General features: G+C 39.3%; 1 protein-coding gene across 1 annotated transcript; it reads right to left on the bottom strand.

Moving 5' to 3' along the window:
- Positions 1-722: 722 nt before the first annotated feature.
- LOC102794536 (extracellular serine/threonine protein kinase FAM20C-like) lies at positions 723-14,036 on the bottom strand. Its single transcript, XM_006798012.2, has 11 exons — positions 13,985-14,036; positions 11,181-11,714; positions 9,818-9,996; positions 5,720-5,798; positions 5,496-5,588; positions 4,855-4,970; positions 4,549-4,729; positions 2,917-3,026; positions 2,617-2,698; positions 2,433-2,492; positions 723-1,150 (listed from the first exon to the last, which is right to left on the bottom strand). Exons 2-11 carry the CDS (start codon positions 11,711-11,713, stop codon positions 889-891), a joined length of 1,695 nt encoding a protein of 564 aa, XP_006798075.2. The 5' UTR covers position 11,714; positions 13,985-14,036; the 3' UTR covers positions 723-888.
- Positions 14,037-20,966: the final 6,930 nt, after the last annotated feature.

Genomic DNA, 20,966 nt, shown 5'->3' with positions numbered 1-20,966 from the left:
TATCCGTATGTGCAGGTCATTTACTTTTTATGTTTATGTCATAACAAGAAAATAGATGAGATACTAATTATGCTATAGCCTATAGTCTGTTCTTCTTGGGCGACATTGCACATGTGTCTGTAATATTCGATCTAACTCATTTGCAAAGTTGAAATAAATAATTTGATGAAAAATATGACATTAATAAACTAAACAGAGATTTAGAGATCAGCTGTAGCGCACACTCAACCATAGAATACAGGCCTAATATTAATATTTGGCTATGCAAACACTTTTAACAGCAAACGGTTAAAATAAAAATATAACTGACATATGCACTAAATGCACAGAGGCTAAAGGAGCGCAGTTTATTTATCTTTGAGAGTGCAGAGCAATGAAGAGATCACAGCGATGCTAGAAAATGATTTCAAAAGAAATTCCATAAAGCTCCAAAGTTATTGGTTCTTATATCCAGAAAAACCTAATTGTGTGTAATAAAAATAAACAAACATTATTATTCCTCATTACTTAAGCATTGTTTTGGGAGGAGAAAACACCCCATTGGATAGAAAGTTGTACGCTGGAGAAAAAAAATGGTGTCAGACCTAAAAGAATGAATAATGTCTACAGTGAGATGGTTTGAGGACTCCTTTATTTAAAATTTTGTAAAAGACCTAGATATAAAAAAAAACTTTAAGTAAACATCAAGTGTGTAGTTTGCTGCATATTTTGTTTTGTTTTTTTCATGTAAATTTGAACATTTTGATTTGTGTATTTGTATTTTTGCATATGTTTGTTGGTTTGATGTTTTGTTGTAGTTTGTCAAAAATATGAAAAAGAGTATTGGTAAGGTAACAGTGGGACAATAATCTATATGTCAGGTATAATTGAATGTTTTTCTATATTCAGTCAGGCTGTAACAGCTGATCGTGGTCCTTGATCGTGTCCCTCTATGTCATTGTAAATGACATCATCGTGCTTTTCCTGACACGCCTGCACTACTTGCAGAACTTTTGCAAGGCGCCGGTCCAACGCGGACAGATGTGGTTCTGAGAGGAGAGGGGCCACTCGTGACAAAGGATCCTGAGTCAGCGATTCCCGCATGATGTCGCTCAGTCGGAAATCAGGAAGAGACAGCAGACGCAAGCGGAGGAAGGTGGAGCGACGGATCCTGTGGAGATAAGTCATGTAAGGGGATCGAGAAGATTTTGGAAAGGAAAAAAGAAACTGGGAAAGAAAGATATTTGAACTAAAGCATCTAATTTTAAAATCTTTTAACCGTATGCACCATGTCGTTTCCACCTTTGGTCGTCTTTTGATCATTTATTAATAAAAGAAGTAGTTTGATGCTATGTTATGGGATCATGTAATATTATTTACACCTCTGCTGACTCAGGTACAAATCCTGTTCCCAAACAATTTGTTGTTTTAACCTTTTAGCCGTGTTACACTGAGATTATGTAAATGTATTCTAACAAACTAGATAAAATGAACACTAGCTAATGTAATGTTAATTGCCCACTTACCATTTAATAGCTTGATTACCCATAGAGCTACAGCAGCTAACATTATTACTGTGGTCAAAGCAATCACATTAAAATTCCTTTATGAGTTTTTTTAATGTTGTTGTAGTATTTCTGTATTAAACAGCTCGGGAAATGCCATAAACAACTATGAGATTTTACCAAAAATATCATATCTTAAAGGCCTTGTAGGAATTTAATACAAATGTAGGGTGTACATATGTTTGGCAACTAAAGTCACAGCCATAACAGCAGGCAAAGCCTCAGAAACAGAAGCTGCTGCTTTAAGCTCGCAGCCTCTGAGTGCTGTACACCTGCTTTCATTTCAAGGTGGGTGTCCAACATTTGCAGCCTGTAGTTTCATTACACAATACTCTTCCTCTGCATGATATGTTATGGCCAGAAAATACCTTTTAGCAGAATCTCATCATGCCACAGTGACCTTTGACCTCTGCATTGTCGTCTTCTTCTATTAAACATTCATGAGGCACATTTTGTGAGGTTACAGGCTTGAAGAATTTCCTTAAGCTGAGGCGTAAAGGACATTAGATTGATGAGAATTTGACGTATGAGAGGTTGACTCATAGTAACTTTACCTTTGGGGACCAAAATCCAATCATGTCATCTTAAATTTGAAAATAGTCTCTCAGGCTGTTTCTGAGGTATCGAGATCATGAGAATGGTGTGATGTGAGGATAATATAAATCCATCAGGCAACAAGTGGCATTAGCTTAGTTGTTTTTAGGTATCTTACTACAGAAATGTTACTAATTTGATGCACTTCTTCGCTAGAGTTAAGAATTTCTACCACACCTTGTGGGTTTATGCACATTTGAAAACTTGACACTGACTCTTTTCTTACACCTGTCCTCCTGTCCTTCATTTTTCAGCGCACAGATCAGTAAGCACACATCTTTTGTCTGGTTTTACCTGCAACACTGCTGCAATGGAGCTAGAATGGACGGCTCATCTTGAGAGTGACGCCCAAACCTAAAAAATAAAAACAAAAAAAAAGCCAGGATCAAAAACATTTAATGACGAAAAACTAACCAGACACCTGAGGAAGAAATGAAGTGTAACACGAGATAAGAAGGATCAAAGTTTTGGTACTCACGCCCGTCCATTATCAAGATGCAGAAGAAAAGTGTTGTTGCCAAATTGCTCAAACGTCTCATAGTGATGTCGGTCCATGTTGCCTTCAGATGGAAAACAATCAAATATCACTCAAGGTTCATGACACTGTTAAAAATACTCTTTAAAAAGCTCTTAATTCAACTGTAGGGAACATCACACTGCTACCTTACTGATTCACTCATTTTATAGTTTGTTAAAATTCCTTAGGAAAAAAAGAAAATAAGGAGTGTTATACAGATGAGTGACTCCTATCAACCAGCAAACAAGTGGTCTAACTGACTCATGAGGAAGTCCAGGACAGCCATATCTATGAGATCCACCAGTCTAGTTCCTTGATTGTAAGGAGATGTCTGCTTCACTGTATCACAGTAAGCTGGGTCTTTTTCCCACCTGGGAACAAAAGAACAGAGACACTCAGACAGACAAAGGAAAACAGATCATGGCCTCCCTGTTAACAGTTTTTATTGTTTCCCTTCATATTTTTCTGCTTTTGGGGTTCGAGTTAGTGCAGTTCACCTTTGCTGTCACCTCATTTTTTAGTTTAGGTTAACTCAGATGTTTGAATTCAAAACTTTATCATTAAAAAGAATGCAGATTCTGGATATAGTGCCTATTTGTTTTAAGATTGTTTACATCTTGCAAGTCTTTACAGATACCACTAGAGGGCAGCAAACACCCACAATTCTCTAAACGCTTTAGACCAGGAACGTCAAACTCGTTTAACATCATGGGCCACATGCAGCCCGCTTTGATCTTAAGTAAGGTGGACCAGTGAAACTCCCCAGTGCAAAGTAGCTTAACTGCACATTTAATCCCTGAGACATCTCAATATAAGAAAAAGAAGTGCAATGTCTCAGTATTTCTACGTGATAAAGAAATGCTGAAACAAGTCAGCACAACTCTTTGGGCCTAAATTGTAAAAACAAAAATGTGTAAAATTCCACAACATTCTGGTAACTCATCGCCCAGACTGTCCTGTAATTATTAACAGAAAATGTCACTTTTATTTTTACTTTTATTTTTGTTTTTTAATGTGGTTACATTGTAAAAAAAAATAATAATTCTATAGCAATAGTGAAAAAACAGCAACTTTCTTCTCATGTTTCTTAATTTTTTTTATCTGTTACATTATTTTTGTAGTATGAGATGTTTATCAGCAGAACAAGCTATAAAATTTATGAAAATACCATTAAAAGTCCAAAATGTATGCAGGGCCAGTTCTGGCCCAAGGGCCTTATGTTTCACACCCCTGCTCTAAATCTAGATCTTTATTTACACTCTGTGGCACACACTTATCAAAAGTTCCATGAGAGCTGCTTAATAGACAGTATTTTACTAATATCTAAAATACACGCAGGAACTGTTTCTATTATCTTGTACTGGCTGTATTAGATTGTAAGCAATATTACTACAAGGTTAGTAATCATCCTTCCATTGAGCAGGGGTTCAGATTGTTTAAAAGAAAGACACTGTGATCATTAGAAGTGACTCATTAACAAAGCATTCCAATATTTTTAGCTTTAAAAAGAAAAACCATTAACAGACAACATCCAACGAAACTCCTAGACTCCTAAAAGTCTTGTTTCAAGACAGGCCACTCAATATAATGTCATCAATCCATCCATCCATCCATCCATCCCCACTTACACAATTCAGGGTCTTGGGGGGACTGGATGCTAGCCCAGCTGCAATAAGGTGAGAGTTGGTGTACACCCACAGAGAGACAGACAGCCTTTCTCACATTCACAGCTATGGACAATTTAAAATCACCAATTAGCCTAATATCACTAAATATATAATTCCATTCGGGCATTTTCCCGCTCACAGTTAGGACGTTTCTAAACATGTACTCTGTTCAGTTGTATTAAACTACATTCTGTATGTTAGTCAGAGGTATGATCAGTGAACCCACTGTGCAAGCTTGGTGCGGCTGTAAGACCGCCTCCATGGGGACCTCCAGGACCTGCGAGGGGCAATGGTGAGGTCAGGCAGCATGGTAGCCAGGGAAACCTCCAGCATATGTGGCTGACCGCACACCGGGTGCTCCACTGAGCAGTAGTATTCACACTGCCCATAGAAACACACGTTCCCAGCTAGAGAGACAGCCATATATTAAAAATAAAGATTTTAGCAGAATTCAGTCCAGTAGTTCGTTTTTGTTAAATAAACTGAGTGCTGGCGTGAGCCAACACTTACCCACATGCACCTGCACACATACCAGGGGAAGTGAAGAAGGTCTTAGACAGCCTGCGGTCGGTGGTAATCTCTTTGATCTCTGTGGTAACATTGATGAGCCGTCCAACCACTGGAGGGATTCTGTTAAAGCCCAGCAATCTGAGAAGGAGGAAGATACAGAGCGAGATGAAGAGACGGAGCGCGTACAAAGAAAATACATTTAAAAAGGGAACACAATGTGTCAGCAAGAGCACAGGACGTGTTTTCTTTTTTTAATCTTTATTTGTGTGCAGCATTAACGTCCTGTTTACTGGAACACCATCATCACATTCACGCATTGCACTGTCACACCAGAAAGCTGCCCAGCGCTACGACCCTCTGACCTCCTGGAAACTCCACATGTACACCAGGATCAAGACCTTGCTCAAGGGCACGACAGTGGGGTTAGTAACCACAGAAGAAGTGCTGCTTTTTCTCTTTACTTATCCAGGAAAGTGCAAGAATGAAACACTTGGTCAGGTTTTATTCTTCAGCTACCACTGAGTGCTATTAAAACCTTTTCACACTTCTACACCCTGCGACATCTTCATGAACAAAACACTCAAGTGCCTGAAGTGTCACCTGTTGTGCGCCTGCCCTCAAGGACGCCTGCTACCTGCCGATCGGATGTGTAATGACGCGTACCTGTCAAGGTGAAAGGCAGCGATCTCGCCGTTGTGTCTTTCGAAGTCGGAGAAGTAAAAAAGGTTTACATCAGTCTCTGCATGTCTGGATTGCCTGTGCAACAAACAAAAGCGAGCACATAAACACGCTGCTATAAGCGCATCTTGTCATTTACTAGTCGGCATCACAAAACACGGCAACAGGATGAATGTTTCTCAGACCGCTGCATTGCACCGGTGTCTTACTTCATGGGTTTGAGCAGAGCTTGTCCATAATTTGGGAACGATATGAGCAGTTTCAGTTGGGTGCCTCCTTTCTTTTGAACTAAAAGATACAAAGAGGATAGATATCGGGAGCACGGCAATAATACAAAGGCAGATCGTTGCTTACACAAGCACTCTTTATGATATTGATCAGCCACTGATAAGAAACGCATCACAGAGATGCATACAATTTAGATTCACTGCAGTGCATTACATCAGTTCCTCCACATGGTGGCCTGTTTTATTGTCAGAGCACCAACTGCCACCTCCATTTTGAGCGTTACTCCAACAAAACATGTATAAAATCGATTTATCTTAGTGCTGAGGCCCAATATTATGCATCATTATTTTTAATTCTAATGCTTATGTTATTCTTGTAAAGCCTTTGCATATTTATGATACCTTAAAACATTCCCTGCTGCTTCTAAACAAGCAGATTAGTGTATCATTTACATGCTTTGCCAGTAACGTCACCCCGTTTTACCTTCACAGAGGTCTGCATCGGACGGTTTCGATTTTTTTTTCTCCCCCATTCTTTCATCCCATCAAACCTGACCCACTTTATCCACACTTCAGACAACTGGGCAATGTGAAGCATGTGTTTATTCTCTTTCAAGTGAACTAGTTCAAATCAAGGTTTCGGAAAAAGAAACAGCCTTTATTTGCTGCAGACCACGGCTCTGTGAGGAAATCCTGTAAATGAATAGAAAGAAATTGTTCATATAAACCAAGCCGTGCCACATTTTGATCCATAATTCGTATTTCTGATTCTGAATATGTACCCATATTTACACAAGATATAGGTACATGCAGGAATGAGAGCTAAATGTGGGGGAAAAGGGATGACACAGTGAGAAAATTAGCCTGTAGCCGAGATTAGTGCTTAATCTGCACCGTATAACACAAATCTCAATGCATTATTCATTCTGCAGCATGCTGAGGATGGGTTTGCCTGTCTAAGAGAACCAAACACAAAATGAACATGTAGACATAAGCATATGTTGATGCAAAGGAAGGTGCATGAATATTTTATGCTTAGATTTTTTGCTTATGGATAGTACATGTACATCCAGTCTTTATGTAGGCACTTGTGCATAGTGGTGGGCCAGCTTGCATGGGATTTTATAGCCTTGTTCAGTTATGCACCCTTTCCATTTATCTAAGAGTTTCTCAACAGATATTAATAGTAGGTAGGATCTAAAAACATCTCTTTTAAAGTGGCACAAGTCTGAATGCCTGCAGTTACATTTATGGAGAAGCATGCGAGAGAATATAACAGTCTATGTCTCCCATGTACATGTGAGCTGCACAGTTTGCTGTTTTGTTTTTATGAATGTCTGAATATCTACATACTGGCACTTTTGTATCTCAATTCTAATTCTCGTTTATAATAAAATTAAGACAGTAATCCGCAGTGCATTTTGCTATATGTGAGGCGGTGCATCATACAGCCACACACACACAAAGATCCAGTTGGTCCCTCCCAAGTTTAATTATGCTTGGTTTCATATTTGAACATGCTAGTCCCTTTTTAGCATTATTTTTCAGCATGCAGTGTATACCCCGCTAATGATATGGAAAAGGTTTTAATCCATTATCTGTTTTGGGTTTGATGTCTAAAGCCAATCAACAGCAAGTGAAATTGAAAATAAAATACACGAAGCATCAACAGGGAAACCACAGTTAGATCGATAAAGGATTTTCAAGACTGATACTAAGACCAATATGTGGTGGCTTATAAATCTGATGATTTATTTTACTTTCAGACACACAAAACAGAAAAAAGATTTCCCGAAATTTGTTTTTGTAGTCATGTATGAGTCCTTACTAAGACAATGGCAAAGATGTTTGGAAATTGTCCAGTTTTATCATCTCAAGAAATAGTGGATTACTTAGCTGTAAAAGAGGTGTGTTTGGAGGAGTAAATTTGAGGCTTTCAAACATAAGGCCACTGTAGCAATTATCAAGCATGGTGGTGGTAGCATCAAGCTTTGGGGCGTTTTAGCTGCCAGTGGTACAAAGTGGACAGAATCATGAAGGACTACCTCCAAAATCTTCAGCTTCACCTTAAATCAACGTCTGGTGGTTGAAACTTGGACACAACTGGGTGTTCCAACATGATAGTGATCCCAAACACACATGGAATGGCTTTCTTAAAGCCCTGACCTCAACTCTATTGAAAATTTGTAGACTATGTTTAAAAGCCTGGTCCATGCCAGGAAACCAACCAATTTAAATGAAACCACCTCCACCAATCCTGCTGAGAAAGTGGTCAAATATTCAGCCAGATTTATGCCAGAAGTTTGTTGATCACTGAAAAAAGCTTCTGGTTGAGGTGCAAGTCAGTAAGGGACATTTAACCAAACAGTGAGGGTGTATATACAACTCTAAGCCTGTACGGCATGTACTGTATAATTTTATATTTGAAATCCTAATTAAATTCAAATTCTTGTTTTTTAAAGTTATTAAAGAAGTATGCTGTGCAAATATTAGAACCTGGAAAAAGAATAGTTGAAAGAAGTCATTAAAAACCCCAAATTACCATGACGTTTATGGTCATGTTGATTGGGTATAAACTTTTGACTATAATCTGTGGTGTATAGGAAACTTATACTGACAGGTTGAGATTAGGGGTGAGTTTTTATAATCGATTTATCGATTATACTTACATACTATACTTCCGAAAAGAAAACCCAATTTCTGCCGTTCAATGCTGAACAAATGTAAACTTTTTAAAATTATGCAAAATGCAAAACGCTTAGCCGTGTCTCTAATAAAACCGCTGCAACTTCAGAGGTCATGTTCATGTGTTGATTAATGGTTTTCTTTCGTTTTTGATGTACTGCAGAATATTTTTATAAAATCCCAGGCCAGGAAAATCGCCTTCATGTTTTTCTGTGTTTTATCTTCAGCTACTTTGACACAAAGGCATCTGCTGTGATGCTTACACCTTTGATAAAGTCTTGCGTGTGTCAGCTTCCTTTTTATAGATACAAAAATATGTAAATGTACTGATCTGAATTATAATATTTCTGACTGTCAAAATTTTCCAGATTCAAATCGAAGTGAATCGAATCAAATCGAATTAAATCGAATCGTGGATCGAATCGATTCTGGACCTTGTGAATCGGAATTGAATCGATTCTAGAAATCAGTGACGATACCCAGCCCTAGTTGAGATATCTGAATATCTGAATAACTTCTATACACTGGCCTTCTGTTTAATAATAATTCTACTTGCATGTTATTCCATAGTTTGTTTGTTCCAGAGCATGCATGCAGTTCTTCTTGGGCCTGTAAGAAATCTATATACCTTCACACATCCACCTTCCTCATCCTCTCACTTTGTATCCACAAGAAGTTGTGAGTTATATAACAGTATACCTAATCCTCCTGGGTTTGCTCTTTCATTCTCTCTAAATGTGTTTTGTCGTTTTATTTGCATACATCAGTTTGTGCCTTTATAATCCCATATATGTGTCTTGTTTCCCCAAAGACAATGCTCACTGCTGTAAATATGAGTTTTGGCACACTTTATTATATTCACTCAGTGAATACTCAGTCTTGCCTACGGCTCTCTTACAGATTAGTTTGTTTGTAATAACGGATCAGTTAAAATGAGAAAGCAGCAGGGTTGTGACTTTGTAGCTGCTCAGAGGAATCCAAATGAACATAAAAAAGAATTTACCACAAGTTCAAAATGCAAGGTAATGACAAAGTCATTTTTTAAGTAAAGAAAACTTGCTGTATCAAACTATGCAGTCCTTAGAAGTCCCTCTTTTGGTCACCCTAAAAGCAGTAGATATTACAGACGGATGTTTTGGCAGAATATTTATGAAGGGCTATGGCCTGAGCAGGTTTCCTAATTGACTCTCCTCATCGTGGCATTGCAAAACAACCTAAGTCTCATTTCAGGATGTAGTTTGTGGGAGTAGCAAGATAAAAAAGGAGGTTCATTAAGAAAATTGTACCTCCCCCCCCTCCTCTGATCTTTCTGTGTCTGGCACATTTCCCAGGCCCTGTCCTTTCCTTCCAGTCTCTTTGGCCTGTTAACCCTGCCTACCTCCCTTATGTGCTCACCTGCGCCAAGGATACGCTGTGTTGCCAAATAGTGAGTCAGCTGAGCTAGGTTGGGGTCTTTCCTGTTGTACAGCTCCCAGCGAGAGATGCCCAGGTGGAACCGCAGCCAGGGAGGGTGGGTCTCCACATCAGTTGTCCATGTGACTTTGTCATAGCCTTCCTCGTGACTGTTGCTTTGCCTTCAGGAGAGTATGTAGACATAATACTATAACACCAGCAGAACTGTTTAGTCATGAACAGAAATTCAGATATGAAACAAACTGCAGTTTTAAAATAAGTTAAAAGTCTAAACACACCAATTCTGTGGAAAGTTGAGCAACACAGTGATATAAAAAAAAGAATTTCCATTGCATAATATTCATTTGGCAGCATGAAGTGACACAAGCCTCATAGCGAGGAAATAATGGGATGCTGCATTCCTTTAATAATTATTTCTGAGCATGAAAGTGTGTTTCAAATGTAATCTGTTGTATAGTCTATTCCAATTTAAAGACAGTCGTGTTTCTGTGGCAGAGTGAAACTATATACCGACGGTATGCTAACATGCTTATAGAACAAAATCATGTGAAATAGAAAAGTACATCCTCTTTCAATTCTAAGGTTTTACATATCAGGATTTATTGAATAAACATGAATTCCTTACCAGGTTCTACAACTATTTAAACTTGACATTAACAACAACTGCTACTTACCCTCTTAATTCTTAAAGTAGCAGCAAGTGTAAATTAATTTTTTTGTTAAAAAATAATGACATGGCGTCATATGTGGCATGGTGTTTGAGGTTGTATTTACTGCATTTTAAGCCCACTAAGAACCAGATTATTTTTATGGTGTCCTGTGTGTAAAACCTTAGAACTGAAAGAAAATGTACTTTCTATTTCACGCGATTTTAAAATTCTCAGGGATAAAACATTAATTGTTTACTTCTAATCGGTTTGTATTAGCAGTTTAGTTTTGACTATCTAGCTAGAAAAACAGAATATTGTTTTTTAATTTAGTTTACAAAATTTACAGATCTACAAAAATCTAATTTACTATTATAAAATGAATAACAATCAAATCGTCATTTTACACTAAAGACATGCATGGTGTTGCTAGCTGATGAGCATAAAGGTCTGCTGGATGGGACTAATATTTCATAGCTACATCAGTAAAGAAAGTAAAGTAAAGTAACCTTTGAATGATACCAAATGAAAAGCGGGCTAGTGTAATTAGGGCAGCTTAAAGAAGAGCTAATCTTTTAGAAACCAGTGTTAATTATTCTAGGGGAGCTTCACAATGATGCAGAACGTAGGGCAGGTTATTTTCAAAGCCCTTCATGTTTCTGTGTTATTAAAGTGTTTTTGACATCTTTTTTACTCACCACTCACTATCATCAGGGAAGATGTCTTCGTTCTCTTCTTCCTGACTTTCCGTATCCTTTGCATCTTCTTCTGTTTTCAGCCTCATTAGCCAATCATCTTGCTGCAGCTCTGGCTGTGGCAGATTGTAAAGCGGATGCTTGAACAGTGCCTCAAGCTTAGAAGGACCATCGACTTTCTGAATTATTTTTCCAACTCCAATCAGTTTCTTTGACTTCTCAGCGACCTCATTTAATGAGCCTCGGACTTTATGGTGTAACATGTTTGCAGTCGGTTTGTGACGCACTTCATCGTGGGGGCGCCTCTGCAGTTTGTTTGAGGAGGCAGCATCAGAAGCAGGAGACTGGGAGACAGACTCGTGATGGTGAGTATCTGTTCTGGGAATGGAGGAGGAAGAGGAAGAAGTGGGAAAAACACAGGCAGTCTGGAGGACTGAAAGGCAAAAAAATGCCAGTAGGACATGGAGACTGAGGGACAGACAAGCCAGTCCCAGATAGATGGAGCGAGTGGACTGACCCAGGTTGCGTCTAACCATGCTGGAAGATAAAAGGATAAAACAGACCAAGGAGGCCTGTCAGCATTTCAGACTTGCACATGATAAAATATTTCCTACATATTGCATAATACACAGACACCCAGATAAACAGCAGCATGTATTTCATGCTTACTTGTAAAAACAGACCCTCCATATACCAGATTTCATGGTAACATGCTGTAATGCAGCTGGACTAGGCAAACTGCTGGTGCTTGCAACATCAGTGTGCTGCTTTGTTTGGTAGGTATGAGATTTACAACTCAAAACAAAATGACAGCCTGGTGGTCCGTGTCGCAAGAGAGAAAGTTGGGAGATCATCATCTTCATTAAAATCTGTCATTTTGGAGCCACGAGGATGGTAAAATCCCTGCGGAATTGGGAAAATGTGATAGTTCCTCTAACCATCTGTTGTCAGTGCTTAATATGAGAGCCGCGTTAGAAGTCATTAAGCTCACTGAACGTCTGCGCGGTTGCTTCCAAATATGGCAAACTGACACCATTCAAAGTGTAGTAAATGTTTTTACAGCATCATGATCCGATACACTGCACATGGACATTTAAAGAAAATAAAAGAATTAGAATGATATCATAATGTCTCGAATTGTAAAAGGTTTCAACATGCTTTATTTATGACTTTTGCTTCTTTCATATTAAACATGATACTTGCTTCATTTATGGTAGATTCGTATATTTATGCAGTATAAGAGTAAAGTAAAAGTAAGACAAATACACTCACTGGACACTATATTAGGTAACGGGTTGAGTCCCCTTTTGCATTTAGAACTACTTTAACTCTTCATTTCAACAAGATGCTGGAAACATTACTCAGAGATTTTGGTCCATATTAACATGGCAGTATCATAGAGATGCTGCAGATCGTAATCTCCAGTTTCACCAAATCCCAAAAGTTCTCTCTTAGATTGAGATCTGGTGACTGTGGAGGCCACTTTAGTACAGTGAACTCAATGCCATGGCCAAGAAACCAGTTTGAAAGGATATGAGATATGATGTGTTATCCTGCTGGAAGCAGCCAACAGAAGATGAGTAAACTGTAGTTATAAAAGGATGGACATGGTCAGCAACAACACTGAGGTAGGCTGTGAGATTTAAACTATGCTCAGCTGGTGTGAAGGAGCTCTAAGTGTGCCAACAAAATGTCTTCCAAAACCATTACACCACCACCACCACCCTGAACCATTGGTAGAAGGCAGGATGGATCCATGATTTCATGCTGTTAATATCAAATTCTGACCCCACCAAGTGTGTCAGCACAAATAGAGACTCACCAGACCAGGCAACATTGTCCAATATTTATTATCCAATTTTGTTGATGCTGTGTGAACTGTAGCCTTGGTTTCTTGTTCTTAGCACCCAGGTGACCCTCTGCTGCTTATCACCTAAAAGGAGTTTGGTAATTCTCCTCTGCCCTTCGGCATAAACAAAGCTTTTTCCCCATTCAATGAATATTTTCAGTTTTATGGACCATACTTTGTAAACACGACAGATGGTCATGTAGGTGAATCCCAGTACACAGCAGTTTCTGAAATACTCAGACTGACACCAACAAAAATGCCACGTTCAAAGTTACTTAAATGACCTTTCTCCCCCATTCTGATGCTCAGTCAGAACTCCAGCAGGTTGTCTTGACCATATCTACATGCCTAAATGTGCTGAGTTGCTGCCATGTGATTGGTTGCATTTCCAAGCAGCTGAAACAGGTGTACCTAACAAAGCAGTTAGTGATTGTAAGTCATATAAAATGTAGAAACCAAAAGTATTTACTAAGTTTCTTCTTTTTTTCTGTTCGTGTTGATACTACCAGAATAATACTGAACTTTTAAAAATTCACGAGCACAGTCACAGTCATCAAGATGCTGTTAGACATCTGCTTGGGTCTTCTAAGTTTAAACATAATTGAAATAAATGTGATATTAAGGAAAAAGGTGTGAAGCAAATTTTACACACAGTAAATTTGTAAAAATCCCAGCAAACCCTAAACACAGCTTTTGTTAGGCCAGCTATTCATCCTACTTATTGTCACCAACAGTCCTTAATGCACAGCTCTTACTGCATTGTGTGATTGAATAGGAAAACAGGTTGAGAGAGACATGTGTGCATGCGTTCACACAGCAGTAGTTAAGCATGAAACTACCAGGCAATCATTTGCATAAAATTCTCAAAGAAAGAAAAGTTCACTAAGAAAATCAATATATTATTGATCAGTTTGCTGCTCCCAAATTCTTTATGTGGAGCAGCAGACTGGAGACTTACATCTCTTTCCTGTCAAGACCTTTTTTCTTCCCACTCTCGCTCCGTTCCACTCCCCTGCATGTGTCGACTAGAAAGAATTTAGTAGTAATTTTCTGGTCCTGATCTTACCCAGTAAGACTGCATTTGTGTGTTTGTTCGCTGTCATGCGGTCACTGCGGCGCAAACAGAAAACTGGCGTGTTGCGGTGACCTGTGTCTCTGTGACCCAGAGTTACGATATTTTACTTTGGATCAATGCAGATTGCCTAATTAAGTCAATGCTAAACACAAGTCCTGTTAGAAGTGGCTCCGAATCAGGATGTCACTATTTGTGATTGGCAGGTATCACCACGTATTCAAAAACTATGGATCCATTAGTTCTTCCATTGTAGCCCACCTTGCTTCTCTTTATATTTTCTTCTCTTCTCATAGGCCCTGACTTAAAATGATAATCATTTTTGCCCCCTGGATTTGACTTTCAAGAGGACACTTGATGCAGTTTGTGGTTTGTGTTTGAGGAGATACATATATATATATGTGTGTGTTTATATACATATACTCCAAGTGATGTCCAATGCAGCAGGCTAGATCCACTTTAGATTAGATTCTGGCAGCGCAGGTGCACACACCCACATAATGAATTGGTATTCTGAAAGAGCTCAGATTAAATCAAATATTCATTTTGTCTTCTTTCAACCTGCCTCTGTCCTTTATCATAAGCCATCCATCTTGCATTTCATTCCACGGCTTTAAAATCCTTTTCTCCAACTTTCGATATTCGGTGCCTTATGGGGATTGAAAAATTGTTCTCTCCTGCAATCTAATTAGCTAACGAAATGTTCCTATTAATTAGCTCACTTTGCTCTGAGAGATAATGTATTATTTATGTTGAGGCAGGTCCCAGTAGAACAGATTGATGTTTTCCAAGCCTGCGGCAGTATGCTGTGGCATTATGAGACGGTTCCTGTTGTTTCATTACTTGCAAACAACTCTTAAACGTCGCAAATCAGGTTACAGTTAAAACACACATGCATAAACACTAGCATGAAGAAAGGGAGAGAAAGAGAATACATGACTAGTTACAGTTCTCATACTTTAAAATGCATGACGAATTTATTCCAATTACTCATCGTGATGATAATGTCTCTGCAGTCGTAAACTGGAATAATACTTGGATGTAATGTGGACTGGAGCCATTAAAGCTTTAATGATTCATGGCCTGATGTGCTAAAGTGCTGTGATGTTTTAATGCATTTTCAATGAAGCATAAAAGTAAAAGTGTGACGAGTGCATCAGAATCTATTTGGATGCATTTTCAGTGTTTGGAGGAGGCTTGTGCCGCACGCTGTATGAGGTTTTGCAGATTAGCAGGGAAACAAATGCTCTGTTTTATTTTTTGAGCTTCAAAGTTCCTCCAGTTCATCCAGAGGGAAACATTACTTATTATAATTCACGGCTTTTTTTGTAGTGCTTTTATTTATGTAGCACCAAATCACAACAACAGTCACCTCAAAATGCTTTACACTGTAAGGTAAAGACCCTACAATAATAGAGCAGAAACTCCAACAATCAAATGACCCCCTGTGAGAAAGCACTTGGCAACAGTGGGAAGGAAAAACCACCTTTTAACAGGAAGGAAGCTCCAGCAGAACCAGGAAGATGGGTTACAGCAGCAGAAGACCACACCTGCCACTCCTGTGAGCTAACAACTGAGACTACCATTCACATTGGTTTCACCAAAATCCTGCTGTGATGAGTCTCGTTTTCTGCTGCAACAATCAGATGATGGGTTTTAGAATTTGACATAAACAACATAAAAGCATGAAACCATCCAGCCTTGTATTGATGGTCATGTGGGGTAGGGGAAGGGAACTCCAGGCTTCGAGAGAGGGCCGGTGTCCTGCAGGTTTTAGATGCGCCCTTGATCCATCACAGCTGATTTAAATGGCTAAGTGATCTCCTCAACATGTCTTGAAGTTCTCCAAAGGCTTCTCAAAAGGGGTCTTTCACATCCAAAGAGCCATTTGGACCCGGTTTCCACGCAACCGAAAACACTGGGAGCCGCAAATACTCTTTGACATCTAAAATGAAGATAATACTGTATATATTGTTTTTTACCTTTATGCTCTGTGTGAACAACTAAGGTGTGTTGCTTATGAAATCCTTGAAGTGCTGCAGAGAAAATTACATTTTATTTATGTAATTAACACATTTTGAACTCGGGTACACCAGCTTCCGCGAGTGTGACGCTTATTTTGAGCGATGAAAAAATAATAGAATATCATTTTATTTTTATATTTCAATATCACAATAATCTTCCAATTTAGAAGTACAAGTTAAAAAAGAACTAACATAAATAAAATACACTTCAGCTAAATACTTCTAATTTATTTTCCCAAACCACACGGAGCCGCACTATAAGGACTAAAGAGCCGCAGGTTGCCGACCCCTGGACTAGACATTTGATTCAGGTGTGCTGACCCAGGGTGATATCTAAAACCTGCAGGACACTGGCCCTCTCTCGAGGCCTGGAGTTCCCTACCCCTGGTGTGGGGAATACTTTCTTTGCACACTGTAGGCCCCTTAATACCAACTGAACATTGTTTAACTGTATCACTGTATACCTGATTATTCTTGCTGACCAAGCCCTTTCCTTTATAACCACAGTGTACACATCTTCTGATAGCTGCTTCCAGCACGATAACACACTATGTCACAAATCTCAAAATATCCCAGCTGGATTCTAACTGTTTGATGCTATCCAACCCAGTATTAGCAGTAGCATGTAACGAGACATAGTCGTCATGCTCCAAATTATGTTAAATAGGCCATTTGTTTGAAATGACTTGTTTGAAATTATTTTCTGAACGGATGCTAATACATTAGTAAGTATTGAAAGGATAATTACAGTGTATTCCATCATGCTGCACTTCTCATTGATATAGTTAGTGTGGTTCTATTGGTCATGCCAGCTTTTTACAGGGGCCTCCTGTGTAGCAACTTGCTGATTGCCCTATTCCTCTGCAGACAATGGGGAGAGAACATTTTATAAGATTTTTAAGACTTCAAAACAAGAAAAACATACAACTTACAAAGCACCACTGAAGAGTTTTTTCAAACAGCAAGAGCGCCTTTTAAAGTTTGGATGCTGATACATATGTGGAGTGCAGCACATTATGCCTGCGCCCCCGTGCCCTCTCGTCCCCATCAAAGGTCGCAGGGTCTGCTGCTTTTAAGGGAAGATTGCTGTTGTTTTCAAAGCTGACACAATTCACTGAAATCCAGCACACTCGTTCTAACGGCGCTCTGATCGCAGAACATCATCAAATCCATTTTAAATTTGTGTTGCGTCCACTGTTTTTTAATTTTTTTTATTGCTTTTCTCTCACTCACCCTCACATAAATCACACCCAAACACTCCCATTCAAACAGTGAAAAACATCCTTCAAAGCTTTGAAGCCCCGTTTCCCTCACAGCAGTTGCGGCTTAATGTAGGTTGCTTGGAAACAACCCAGAATTTGGCACCTAATTGGAGCGTGCGTGTGCTCCATTCAGCGGGCAGGCGGCTGGCGACTCTGTTGTGCAAACTCAGGATAATTAGACAAAGTGAATTCTAGATCACATCTGGCCCAGTGGAGGGAGAATAAGCAGCAGAGGGCCTATTGGATCATGTGGAGTGTTGACCGCTGAAGGCCTCGGAGATTTAATGGCTCTGTTTTTTTTGTCTATGCTTGCGTGCACTTGCAAGAGTACTTGCAATTTTATTTGCCTGTGTCCTTATTTGTGTACTAGAGATAGCACATGTGTGTAAATTAGTGTTCTGTGGCACTACTGGCTGAAAAAACTGCTCGACAGGCCTTTTGAACACGCAAGGGTGCAAGAGTTTGTGCTTTTTTCGTTTTTTTTTGAAGTACTGAGTACTGAATACAAAGAGGGTGATGTGTTTAATCACGTCGATCGATGTCTGAAGTGCTGGAGGCGCTATATCTCCCTGTGGTTTTCTTTGTCTTTGTGCTTAACCTACACAATCTGTTTTTACGAGTGTGTGTCTGTGTGTGTGTGAGACAAATGCGAATGATACGTTTCATCATGTGTTTCCCGGTGTTTGATGTGGCGTAGGAGCTCCTTAGTCTTTCACTCATCATTCTACTCCCTCTCTTCCTTTCTCACTCCGCCACAGCTCATCTCTCCACCGCTCCGTCTCCCACCTGCTTTCTTTCTGCCTTCACCTCTTCTCTCTCTTCCACCCACTCCTCACTCTTCCTCCCCCACCACCTCACTTTCTTTCCTCCCCCCCCCCCTCTCTGTAAGCTCAGAGGCCCGGAGTCTTTGAAAGCTTTGACTCCTGTGGCTCTGGCTGCTGCTGCTGCTGCTACACTCCCAGTATGGATGGGCATGAATATTTTATCTCCGGAGTAAAAGAAGGGAGTGAGAGGTGGTTGGGGGGCAGGGTTGGTCGGAGGCGAGGAGTGAATAATGTGTAAGATGGAGGAGAAAGTGCAGGGGGGAGGGGGGGACGTCATAGAGAAAGACAGGTGAGTGCAGCAGGTACAAATTATTACAAAGATGAAGAAATGCAAATGTAGACGAGATGAAAAGCTGAAAACGGGAAGAGATGGGAGTAAACACATGTGGAATACCAACTTGTGTTAGAGCAGAGTCCCTGTGCTATACAGCCGTTTTTGTATTTGTCTCGAGTAACTCTCATCATTGTCCTCGTCTACATTCCTTCGCTCTTCTTTCTTCCTTTCGGTCTCTCTTTCTCTCGCTCCACATCTCTTGTCATCATCCATTTCAAGGTGACAGCTTGTAGGATAATCTAATCTTGCATCTCTCCACATGGGACAATCTGTCACTGGCTCAAACAAAGCATGTAGATATGTCTTGAATATTTGTGTGCATGCTATTGTGTGTGGATGAAAGTGAGAAGAAGAAAAAAGGAATTTGACTTCACAGGAACACGATTTTTAATTTAGGGGTTTGATTCAATTCAAACAAAGTTAATTCAATTCAATTTTATTTATGTAGCGCCAAATCACAACAACAGTTCCCCCAAGGTGCTTCATATTGCAAGGCAAAGACCGTATGATAAAAAGAAAGCAGAGAAAACCCTAATAATATGACCCTTTATGAGCGAGTGCTTTGGCGACAGTGGGAAGGAAAAACCCCGTTTAACAGGAAGAAACCTCTGGCAGAACCAGAGTAAGACAGGACAAAGACATGCTGTGGAAGAGAGTGGGAGAATAATAATAAGTAATGCTTTGAACACCACGATCCATTTATAACTGTAAAAAAATTGCTTTAGGGTAGTGATGTCACATACTTGACAATCTCCTGATACAGATATCGTTCCAATATTGTCTTTTCTACATTTCTTTAAACACATGACCCATTTGTGTGTCAAGTCACATCACATGTTTACAATATAATTAAGTCTAACAATGGGATCAGTGACCATTTTATTTTTTGAGCCGATATAAGCTGTTTGCCGATTTATCGGCATTCTTAACAGCCGATAAATGAGAAAATAAATAAAGAGATGGAAGAAATCCCCTTCAAGCATGTTTTGTGTTGATGTTGTATAGTTTGTCTACCAGAAAAACTCTGCAACTGTGCTCTTGGCAACACATATTTGGAAAGCTATAAACACAAAAACCCGGTGAGCCGAGCAGAGAAATTCATGATTTATGACAATTAAACACGATTTTTATAACCCGTATTGTCATATTTTCTTCTACACTACACTAAACACATTTTAGGGAAATCTGTTTATGTTTTGTGGGTCTGGAAAAAAAGAACAGATACAGTATATCTGATTACATATCTGATTTTTAAATTGCTAAACTCTATGTTTTGTACTGTGCATTACTTGAGTTGCCATGGGATAGAGTATATTTGCGCTCAACAACAGCTTACAAGAAAGAATATTTTCTCCCAAGGAAAATATAATTACACTATTGTAACAATGAATCCTGAAACAATAAAAGCACACATTCAGGGACTCCCCCGAGAGCTGCAGTTGTTAACAGTTAAATGTTTAATCCTGGTACCAGAACACTGAGGAGCTCTAATGATCTTCACCGGGAAGAATGGAAGAATATCTGATGTGGGACTAGGAGCTGTTATAATGCGGGCCATGGGACCACACTGTCTTTGACGTGATTGGTCCATCTGACAGACGTGGTGGTGGTGGGGCTTCCATAACTGGTCATGCTAACGTGATACCAAGGGAGATTTTCTTTTACTATCTTCACTACAACTACTAACAACTTTTTCTTTTTGTCCATAATTAAACAAACAACATAAACTAAACCATACTGGGTAATTTATTCAAAACTAAGCTCAAATCTTTTAAAGTTATTCCACACATTTGCTACATTATTTGTTTAGTTTCTTTTAATCTTGTCACTCTACCCTTAGGTTTAAGCTAACTAGACAGCATGCTAAATTTGCCGTGCTCAACAAAATAATAAATAATAAAATCTGATTACAGCTGTTCAAAGTGATGCATCACCTTCACTCTGCTCACACTGTTACCTGTCCCGAGGATTTGATATCCAGCACGTAACTCTAGGTAAATGTAAAGGCAGGATTCTTTCTACAGAGCTATGAGAGAAGTTTGAGATCTTCATACTGAGCAAACAGAGCCTCAGGTGGTCCGTGATAAAGCAATATGCCATCAGCAATGTAGCACACTCAATATGAGGACAGTGACCCTGGAGTGGGCTTCACTGCACTGAGGCAATGGTTTCTTTCTACAGTGTATAAATCCTCCCCCCAAAAAACATTGTAACTCATCTATCCTGCCTTCGAGTAATGCAAGAGAAATGTTGTCCCCCCCAAACTAAAATACAAACATTGGGGGTCTGCAAGCTAAGCTTACAATGCAGAAACAAAGCGGATAGAAGCTTGCACATAAAAATCATTGATGATGGAGGAAGAGTGTTAAAAAAGATTGCAGGGCACAGCATGTAACAGACCACATGGCTCATGAGTCAGAATGC

This window comes from Neolamprologus brichardi, chromosome 4 (assembly GCF_056152115.1).
Source record: "Neolamprologus brichardi isolate AB-2024 chromosome 4, ASM5615211v1, whole genome shotgun sequence".
In the NCBI taxonomy this organism is placed as follows: Eukaryota; Metazoa; Chordata; class Actinopteri; order Cichliformes; family Cichlidae; genus Neolamprologus; species Neolamprologus brichardi.
The sequence above is the reverse complement of the archived record's forward strand: the minus strand, read 5'-3'. Positions and strand labels throughout refer to the sequence as shown.

What these genes read in the sequence shown, in the direction of transcription:
- LOC102794536 (XM_006798012.2), bottom strand. Translation starts at nt 11,713, where the DNA reads ATGGTTAGACGCAACCTGGGTCAGTCCACTCGCTCCATCTATCTGGGA. An exon ending in GCTCTGCTCAAACCCATGAA is followed by an intron (nt 5,589 to 5,719) that starts GTAAGACACCGG and finishes TTTGTTGCACAG; the next exon opens with GCAATCCAGACATGCAGAGA. An exon ending in GACCTTCTTCACTTCCCCTG is followed by an intron (nt 4,730 to 4,854) that starts GTATGTGTGCAG and finishes CTGTCTCTCTAG; the next exon opens with CTGGGAACGTGTGTTTCTAT.